At 50.7% G+C, this 9655-nt stretch overlaps 5 protein-coding genes across 5 annotated transcripts; all 5 read left to right on the top strand.

The window, feature by feature from the left end:
- The first annotated feature begins 115 nt into the window (after positions 1 to 115).
- BDV14DRAFT_177534 (putative haloalkanoic acid dehalogenase) lies at positions 116 to 942 on the top strand. Its single transcript, XM_073769436.1, has one exon. It carries the CDS (start codon positions 175 to 177, stop codon positions 886 to 888), a length of 714 nt encoding a protein of 237 aa, XP_073625891.1. The 5' UTR covers positions 116 to 174; the 3' UTR covers positions 889 to 942.
- Positions 943 to 2389: 1447 nt separating this feature from the next.
- On the top strand, positions 2390 to 3170 carry BDV14DRAFT_202372 (uncharacterized protein; the record flags this gene model as incomplete). Its single annotated transcript, XM_073774015.1, has 3 exons — positions 2390 to 2539; positions 2608 to 2793; positions 2853 to 3170. The coding sequence occupies 3 exons, from the start codon at positions 2390 to 2392 to the stop codon at positions 3168 to 3170; spliced, it is 654 nt and encodes a 217-aa protein (XP_073625890.1).
- A 435-nt stretch (positions 3171 to 3605) lies between these two features.
- BDV14DRAFT_202371 (uncharacterized protein) lies at positions 3606 to 4798 on the top strand (the record flags this gene model as incomplete). Its single annotated transcript, XM_073774014.1, has 2 exons — positions 3606 to 3737; positions 3797 to 4798. The coding sequence occupies 2 exons, from the start codon at positions 3606 to 3608 to the stop codon at positions 4796 to 4798; spliced, it is 1134 nt and encodes a 377-aa protein (XP_073625889.1).
- Positions 4799 to 5805: 1007 nt separating this feature from the next.
- BDV14DRAFT_210239 (tannase and feruloyl esterase) lies at positions 5806 to 7455 on the top strand (the record flags this gene model as incomplete). The annotated part of the gene is made up of 1 exon (XM_073775850.1): positions 5806 to 7455. The coding sequence occupies one exon, from the start codon at positions 5806 to 5808 to the stop codon at positions 7453 to 7455; it is 1650 nt and encodes a 549-aa protein (XP_073625888.1).
- A 500-nt stretch (positions 7456 to 7955) lies between these two features.
- Positions 7956 to 9510, top strand: BDV14DRAFT_202369 (uncharacterized protein; the record flags this gene model as incomplete). The annotated part of the gene is made up of 2 exons (XM_073774013.1): positions 7956 to 8144; positions 8203 to 9510. The coding sequence occupies 2 exons, from the start codon at positions 7956 to 7958 to the stop codon at positions 9508 to 9510; spliced, it is 1497 nt and encodes a 498-aa protein (XP_073625887.1).
- Positions 9511 to 9655: the final 145 nt, after the last annotated feature.

Below are 9655 nucleotides of genomic sequence, written 5' to 3'. Positions count from 1 at the left end.
GGCGTAGTGTTGATGTTTGGGGAAGGCGTATACTCCGTATGTTGTTGGAAGGCGTGACTTGACTATTTAAGCCTTCTCGCCCCTCATTCCCCTCACTTCTCCAACTCAACTCCAAAATTCTCCCACGATCTATCTTCTTCTTGCAACAACGACCACATCATCAATTAATCCAAAATGTCCCTCAAATCCTACCGCCTCCTAACCTTCGACGTCTACGGCACCCTCGTGGACTGGGAAGGCGGCATCCTGGCCGCCCTCGAACCCAGTCTCGCCAAATCCAACGCCTCGGGAAAATTCACCCGCGAGCAAATCCTCCACGCATACCATGACCTTGAGAAAGCGCAACAAACAAAGACGCCTTCTATGCTCTACTGCGATGTCCTCGCTACAATCCACGCACCATTACTCGAGAAACTCGGCCTCCCCGAGCCAACAAAGGAGGAATCAACTACGTTCGGCGAGAGCGTCGGCTCGTGGCCCGCATTCCCAGATACAGTGGCCGCACTCCATAAACTGAAAAAGCAATATAAGCTCGTCGTCCTCTCAAACGTTGATCGCGAGTCATTCGCCAAAACAAATGCTGGAAGTCTGCAGGGGTTCGAATTTGACCTTATTCTTACGGCTCAGGATGTCGGGAGTTATAAGCCCGATCTGCAGAACTTCAGTTACATGCTTGAGAAGGTTGAAGGGGAGTTTGGGGTTAGGAGGGAGGAGGTCCTTCAGACTGCGCAGAGCCAGTTCCATGATCATCATCCTGCGCGGGCTGTTGGCGTAAAGTCGGTTTGGATTGTGAGGCCGGGGGCGACGATGGGGAACTTGGAGGAGAATGTGTTTGATTGGGAGTTTGATACGCTGGGGGAGATGGCTGATGCTGTTGAGAAAGAGTAAGGTGTTGGGGTTGGTTCTTGGGTGTAGTAAGGTTGGTAACTAGCGATATTCGCGATAGATATAGTAATCAGTACTGCATTAGGAACAATCCGTCTACTTGGCTTGTCTAAAGTATCGAGCTGGAATGCTTCTTTTCTTACTGTCTAAGTTCCATACAGACGGCACGTGTTCACGCGGGAGGTGGAATGATGCCCGCTCTGGATCAGCGCATAGAGCTCTTATTCAGTGATAGCCGCAGAGAATTGAACTACCGGATTGTAAAGGGGGTAGTTGGTCATGGGAACGAGAGTCTACACAGTAGTCAAAGTTATTCTCGCTTGCCTTTCTTCTTTATTGTTTGCGAGTAGACGAGCGATGGTTGTTGGCGATGACACTGGCTGGGTCTTACCGTCTGATGAGAAGTTGAGAGGCACTTACAGGGGCTGTGTCAGCTGATATCACAAAGCAGCCCAAATGCGTCAAGCCCATTGGATACCTTGGTAGGAATCGTGTGCTGTTTAGGGGTTTGAATGGGCATCGGGCTGGTTTGATATACTTGAAGAGAGGCGCAACGCCCAGAATGCCGCAGCGGAACGCGACAACGTCTTTGGCTCTGTAGGCGTAGTGCCATATGACGCCTCATAAACATGGACAGTTCTCTTTGATCAACCAGAGTGCTGCTTCTAGCACTTTCTCATCGTTCAACGACCTGTTGCCTTCGTTTGCTTGGGCGGGGTCATGCATGGTGCATGTCTGCATCGTGAACATTTGCCGGACGACAGCTGCACCCCTGCACGAGAGTGGATGTGGCTTTCTCATCTCTGTCTTCTATTCCTATGGCGTATTATGCTACCCTACAAAGTTGGCTGCCGTAGTGTCGTCCAGTTACTTCCTGCTTGGCTTGAAAGCGATGCAGGCTCGCAGCCCTAGGTCTTGAGAAACCGAGAAGATAGCCTCATTTCTTGCAGGAGCAAACCCAAGGATAGCCCACATACTGATACTTTACTTTCTGAGAAGCTCGGTGGCTACTTCACATTTCGTGCTTTGCTGCAAGCAACCCGCCACATCAAACATGTCCATGCAGGGCTTATGCAGCCGGACAATGAACGGATATACTCCGTTTGGTGGCCACTGTCAGTCCTTCTACAGTATTTTCAGAGATTATGGCATCTCTATTCCTTGAAATATATGACAGTTCTATTCAGCTGAATGATATAAGTATAGCTTTCTGCCCGGCCTACCATTCTACTTCTGTAATCTCCCCAGTCTTCTCAATCTCAATCTCCCAAGTCTCTACACCTTCTGCACCTCTTCTCTGTCGTCAAACTTTTGATCAGCCATCATCAAGACCATTGTCGCTCCCCGAGCCATCGACAATACCATCAGAAGCCTCAAAATCATCGCTCCTTCTTGTCATAACCGGCATAGCCCCCACCACTACCTCACTAGATCGATTCTGTCTTATCATACTTTCGCCGCCGTCCCAAGTGTCGCTAGTCAACCTTCAACTCTCGCGTCAGTTATGTCCAGCATCGCAAATGTGACGGCTACAGCCCGTCAGATCCTTCCATGTCTTGCGCAGATTCCGGAGCTTGCACAAGCACAAGCACAAGTCGCTGTGGTTGGGGATTACGCTGTGAATACATTCGTGCCAGGCAGCTACCACCTTACCGTTCCGTGCCCCTCCCCCCTCTGTGATACCTCTTATTATTTGAACGTAACGCTGACTCGTTGAAACAGACCCTGGATATCTGCATCGATATCGGGCCTCAGGCACCCGAACGAATGTATGAACTACCCACCGGTACCCACGACCTCGTCGCAGGACATCTTGTCCGCGACTTTTCCGGTCTGTTCGCGAACGGAGAACGCGGCCTGTACTCACGCCAAACCGGAGTGATAATCCGTTTCTGGGGGCCAGCCATGGTGCGTTATCATCGATTCTTTGATGTTCTGCAGCGCGCGATATGCTGACACCGTCACAGTTTCCGACACTCATGTCTACCACTGCTCTGGTCGCCGCCGCGCAAACCGCAGCTGTCACTCTCCCTATCGCACCTGCCAAGCAGCTGCTGATCGTCAACATATACTATGCGTCAATGCGGCCTCTTCCCGCCCAGCGCCAGGCATGTGGAACAAACGCCGACGCTCTCGCCGATTACCTCCTGCGCAGGCAGCGGGCCCTTTCATTCCCTCGACGCTTTCCTTTCACCCACCAGGAGCGCCAAGAGGTTAGACGCTGTCTCGATACCTTTTACCAGTATTCGGCCCATCAACTCTGGTGGTGGCGAGTGAGAATCTAGTCTTTGAAGCGACAAGGCTGACCATGCGACCATGTAACGAGCGAATGCGAGTATGGTGATCTCCTGATTGATCCTTCATATTGCTTTCTTTCCGTCTTTTCTTTTGACAAGATACAAATGAATACATTGTTATGCTTTTGTTTTTGTGTTCTTTGATCGTTGTGTTTCTTGTATTGTCGTCTTCGTTGTTAAAGCTACAAAGCCCAACCCCGATCAAGCACCGCTTTATGCCACACAAGATACAATGTACTAGATCTATATTCTTCAATCTCTCAAAGCCTCTATGTGACTCTAGAATATGTTCAGCAACATACTCCCAAAGGTATTGCCAAGCCCTAGGGCTATAAGTAAGAGCACGCGGGCACAGCAGCTGGTGATCAATTACTCCTCTGCCTATATCACTGAGCAGAACAAGCTACGAAAGGTTTCGAAAAAATGTCTGAGAAGATGATTCCTGCCGCTGAAATTGCTGCCCGAGTGGCTTGTGCTCTGGACAGAGCGGACGTTGAGAACGTCCTCTGGGGCTGGCTTCCCATTGCCCTGATTCAGGAGAACCGAAGCTTCCCTGTAAGCTTAACAGCCCTCTTCCCCCAACCGTCTATGTCTGTCTACTTACATTTTAATAGGAAATTGAGTTTGTTGTACCTGACGAAAAAGCCCAACAAGCTGTGCAGACACTCATAGACGATGGGTTCCCTCAATGTACAGATCCCAAGTGTGCTGAGCTCCAACCGGACCGATTAGAGAAATACATGCGTTCAACTGGAGCATGCACAGCACAGCAGGAAAATCAGGCTCTCTGTTACTACGGCGATGTTTACGATCTCCGAGGGCTCGAGATAAACGACCGTCAAGCCGCGACGACACCAGAGAATCAAGCTGCACAAGAAATCGTGCCCTACGCAGCCATCGTCGCCAAAGATCGATACCACCCTGTCGGCACAGCACACTTTCACTACAACACCCACATCATCACCATCCTGCCCAAGTCCGACGTCCTCTTCTGGCTCCCACAGCTCAAGTCCGGGACCAAGCTCGGCGGCGACGCAACATTCCTGCTCTCAACGGACCCTACCCTGCCAGTTGCATTCCCAAGGGACATTCAGGTCTCACCAAACCAAATGACCGAACAATTCATCCACCGCGGCCCAACAGGCCCCTGGACGGGCCTGTACCCCGTCAAAATCCTCAACCCGGACATCTTCGCCGAAGCCCTCATGTGGCTTCTAGCCCGGGACTTTGATCGCGACGAGGCGCTGCATCTGCGCGCCCATCTTTTGATATCTGATATTCTGGAGACAGAGTGGTTTAGTAGGTGTGTCAGCGCGCGGTTCCGCGCAGCCTGGGACGGCCTTAATCATCGCAGTGACCGGGCCCATCCCACAGTCAACCTGCTTCGACTCCGGCAGGAGATGCGTGAGAAGGGGGAATTCCCAGCTGGTCTTGAGATGCCTGAGATTGATATTGACGGGGAAGTGGATGTTAATTTTGGGCCTATTGAGGAGCAGTATCGGCTTGAGGTTGGGAATGATGATGAAGCTGCTGGCGGGGAGACGGATTGGGGACGGTATGCTGCTATTTATGAGCGGGTGACGGGGCGGAAGTTCAATCTTGTGATACCGCAGTAGGTCTGTCCGGCTGGGTGGGTGTCTGGGCAGTGCAGTGTGTTTATTGTCTTTTCCTCTCTGGGTTTTTGTGTTGGCGTCTGAGAATCTTGTCTAGTGTCTGTTTTACTGCTGTTTCGATTTACACAATCCTGGGTACCTCCGTTACTTGCATGTCTACCATAACCCCCGATGGCATCTGGAATCCAAATGTAAGCACCGAATAGGAACTGGCAAGACAAGGACCAGGGTCTCTATATTTTCAAAAGGCGAAGTTATAAAGAAATATCATTCTATCGTGTTGCTGTTGCAGACTTCTTCCCAAATCATTTAGAAGATATACCTAACTTGGTCCGAACCTGACTCTCTTCTATCCTCGGACAGCCTTAGCGAAGATATCTAGCGCAGTATAAAAGGAGAGTCCACATAGTCAAGTATTGTCTGTTTTGCAAGATAGATTATATTAAATTATTGCAGAGAGATGCAGAACTGTAAGGGAATAAACCTCGATAGGAACTTGGCTTCAGAGATAGCTGGCGGGCCCTAAAGCCTATAATTAACTACTGTTCCACGTCTGGCTTCTAGAAGGCAGCATTCTGCAAATTATATGAGGCTTGGGTGGGAAGGAGTACGTACCTGCATAACAAACTCCCCTCCCAACATAACCACCGTACCCACCCTGAATACAGTCAAACAGCCACCTTAGTTTCAAGATCACCCGCCTCGTGCGGAGTCTAGTCCTCAAAAAGTATAGCCTGAAGAATCGTATGCTGTTTGAAGTTATTTATGGGGCCCAGGGGTGAATAAGGTAGTGGCCAAGCATTGAGATTTTCGGGCGACATTTCCCCAAGGGGCTATTAAGGCCGGTGGTCCACATGGTTGTAGAGCAGTGATATACGTAGCCCCGATGGCGTACGCTTTTTCTGCAGGTACCATGGCTTTATATTTAAGGTTAGATACTACGGCTTTTTGGAAAGATTCATTGGAATATCAATTTAGATTTACATTTGTTCCTGCGTCTCTGGTTACCGATGAAGGTTCCTCTCTCGACACCGGCGATGCTGGCCGCAGCGGCATCCGCCACAGCGACCCATGCGCCCTGCAACATCGCAACCATCAAGGGCCTCCTCCCCAACGACACCCGCGTCTTCTACGCAACCCACTACGCTGAAAACGGCACATTCGCAATAAACGAGACCCTTAACTATGGCGCCTTTGCTGCGCCTCACGCAACATCCTCCTATACCGTCCCCAAAGCAGCCTGCTACATCCAGGCGAACATCACCCTGCCCGAAAACACGCAGCACAGCGTCGGCATTGTCCTCCCCGACGAATGGAACGGGCGGTTTATGGCCGTCGGCAATGGCGAGTTCGCGGGGAGTATCGGGTGGGCGGATATCATTGACGCGTCGTGGTCGGGCTTTGCGGCTGTGTCGTCTGATCTTGGACATGAAGGGAATAATGGGTCCTTTGCGTACCATGACCAGGCGAGCTTGGAGAATTGGGGGTGGCGCGCGCTGCATGATGCTGTTGTTAATGGGAAGGAGGTTACCAGGGGGTACTATGATGAGGAAATTGCGTATAGTTATTACCGCGGGTGTTCGGCAGGTGGGAAGCAGGGGCTCAAGGAGGTTGAGATGTTCCCTGATGACTTTGATGGAGTTATTGCCGGTGCGCCGGCTTGGTGGACAACGCATTTGCAGCTTTGGGTTGTTGCGACGGGCATCTGGAATTATCCTGAGACTGCGCCGGGGTATCTTAACTCGAGTCATCTCAGTGCGCTTAACGATGAGGTCCTCCGCCAGTGTGATCCGCAGGATGGCGTGACGGATAATATCATCATGGATCCGCGTCGCTGTGTCTTCCGGCCTGAGACTCTCCTCTGTGATCCGGTCTCTGACTCCAACAACGCCACGACATGCCTTACAGCCGCGCAGATCGAAACCGTCAACAAGCTGCACAGCGACTGGTACACTGCCAACGACACCTTCGTTTTCCCAGGCTACACTCTGGGAACAGAATCCGGCTGGTCCTCCACCGGCCCAACAGCCGACTTCGTCACATATATCCAGTACATGATGCAGCTCGGCAGCTCCTGGACATGGGAAGACTGGGACGAAGAAGAGCTCATTGCCCTTTCCGACAAACTGAACCCAGGCAATGCAACAGCCAACGACTTCGACCTCTCCCCCTTCTACAACAAGGGTGGCAAGCTCCTGCACTACCACGGCTTTACGGACCCGTCCATCGCAACAGGCTCATCGATCTACTTCTACGAACACGTTGCTCAGACTCTCGCGCCAAAGGGGATTGCGCTTGACGACTGGTACCGCTTTTTCCTCGTGCCGGGAATGGAACACTGCGAGATGACGCCGTCAAACATGAATGCGCCGTGGTACTTTAATGGTGATGGCCAAAACACGGCATTGAGCAGTACTGACGATGTCCGTGGTGTGCCGGGGTACCAGGATGCAAAGCACGATGTTCTTAGGGCGATTGTGGCGTGGGTGGAGAACGGCACGGCACCTGATGCGATCGTCGCGACGAAGTTTGTGAATGATGATCCCGCTCAGGGAGTTGACAGGCAGCGTCCGTTGTGTCCTTATCCTGATGTTGCTGTTTATGATGGTGAGGGCGATGTGGATGAGGCGGCGAGCTGGAAGTGTACGGGGCTGTATTAGAGGAACCTGATTGGTTTCTTCGGCCTTTTCGGGCGGGGTGGGGATTGGAGATAGTTCATTGTACACTACAGATATGTTTAGTATGTTTGTATTTGTATTCTAGACCAAAAATTGGAAAGGACTCAGCATGACAACATAGGAACCTTGGTGGTACTTGGTCATGGCCACGAGGACCTTGGGGCAGGCGCAAGGGACCTCGAGGGAGATACAAGACTGAGATATCCCGCTCACGTCATTTTTATTTTACTTTCAAACTGTTTCTAGAGCTCAGAATTCTCGTTGCTATTTCTATTGTCTCGCTTGCGCATTCTAAATCTTTATTTAGTTGTGGTTGTTGCTATATTCAGCCAGTTGGCAGAGTGAGCAGATCCCCCGCATAACGACGATCACTGCTAACAGATAACAGTTTATCAGATCCTTATCGCCCATTTTAAACATTTGAGCAAGAGAAAACAGGTCCTGTATATTCGAGTCCGAACCGTGGCAGCCGTGTCTTCACAATGTCTCTCGAGGCTCTCCCGGAGGAGCTGATCGCCCTGACGCTGCGAAATTGCGACTCCTTCTCTACCCTACAGAACCTCATCCAATTGTCAAAGTCAATACATGACGTTTGGGAGCTCAATCAGCGCAGTATACTATGGGAAGTTGGACAAGCAGCCATTCCCGCCTTTACCGATGCCCTAATTGCCGTAAGTCCACCTTTACCCCAGGACATTTTCAAAAATATAGTGCTGAATATCAAATCAGGTCCGCGCAACAAACATAGCCAAAGAATCCGTTCTAAATGGCCACCTCCCACCTACCAAATTCCCAATATCAACACTAGGCGGCGAAACCAACAAACCAACGCTAGACGAAACAAAATCCGTCCTCTATCTCGCAAAACTAGCAAACTACCTCGAATCCCGCACCCGGTGTCCCAAAAATAAAGAGCGTGGATTCCTCCCGCACAAGTGGTACTTTCATAGTCTCGCCTGGTCAAGTCAAACGTGGGCTATCTGGCGAGAGAACTATCATCGCGCTGTATATCGCTATTTTACTGCAGGCGCCGTCCTATGTCGTACTTATCACGAGCCGCTTGTTTCGGAATCTAGACCGAAGGACTTTCTTTCTTCACTGACGGGGATTCTGGGAGGGATATCGAGTAGGATTAGGGGGAGGAACACGGACCCGGCTAGTCCGAGCGAGTACCCCGTTTGGTACACGGAGGAGGAAAAGAGGTATATGAGCACAATTCCAATCTATGATAGCCAGGAGTACAAGCAGTGGGGAGATGCATTTGGGTTGTTGGAGGAGTTGTTTGTGCAGGAAGCCATGAAACGCTCTCACAACAAACCGCCCTCTTCCCATAAACCATCCAAGAGTGAATGGCTGGGCAAAACACTCTACGGCGCGTTCGGATCAAAAGCGAAGAATCCCTTTTCACTTGACGCGTCGCACTCGGAAACCCTCTTCACCGATATAATAGGTCTCCTCCATATGATAGATGGGGACATCCGCTCGCTCATTCTTCTACCGGGCGATACACCGGCCGAAAACACCAGTCATGCAATATCACACTCCCTACAGCTCTTCCCCTTCGGCTCATTCACACTCATGGATATTCGGATCCGCAAGTCAACCAACCCGCTCTCTTCAACTACCGAATCAAGCGCCGCCTACGCAACACCAACACCCCTCCCACCACCAACATCAAGTAATGGAAGCTCACTCTCCTTCAGCGCAATGCACAACCACCTCAAGAAAATCCAAGACTGCTCCGGTCTCCCAAATTGCTACTTCTCGGACCCATTGCTGAAAACGGCTCCTCCCTCGTCTTTCTTCGTTGAGTATATGCTGCGCAAATACTTCAGTCTACGATTCGCAGTGGACATGTTTGATGCGACAGTTGAAGTCAGAGCTGCTTGGTTTGCGTTTCATCAGTATGCGGGTGTGTTTAGTGGATTTGTCCCGCTTTGTCCGGGGTGTGGGTATGTTGGTTGTAATATGTTGAGTGAGGATATTGGGAGGGTTTGGCCTGTGCCTGTTTATAACGAGGACGCTTGGTATTATTAGCCGTAGCTCAGCTAAAGGGGCCGGAGGGCGGTTAGGTTACGAGATATGGTATGCTTATTGCTGTTGTTACTCTTAGCGTAGATACGAAGCAATGGAAATCATTAGATGCAAATTATGATCCTCTTACGAACCCATCCCAACATAG

Source organism: Aspergillus stella-maris (genome assembly GCF_047715825.1).
Source record: "Aspergillus stella-maris strain CBS 113639 unplaced genomic scaffold BDV14scaffold_46, whole genome shotgun sequence".
Taxonomy (NCBI): Eukaryota; Fungi; Ascomycota; class Eurotiomycetes; order Eurotiales; family Aspergillaceae; genus Aspergillus; species Aspergillus stella-maris.
This window is presented reverse-complemented; position numbering and strand designations above follow the sequence as displayed.

What these genes read in the sequence shown, in the direction of transcription:
- BDV14DRAFT_177534 (XM_073769436.1), top strand. Translation starts at nt 175, where the DNA reads ATGTCCCTCAAATCCTACCGCCTCCTAACCTTCGACGTCTACGGCACC.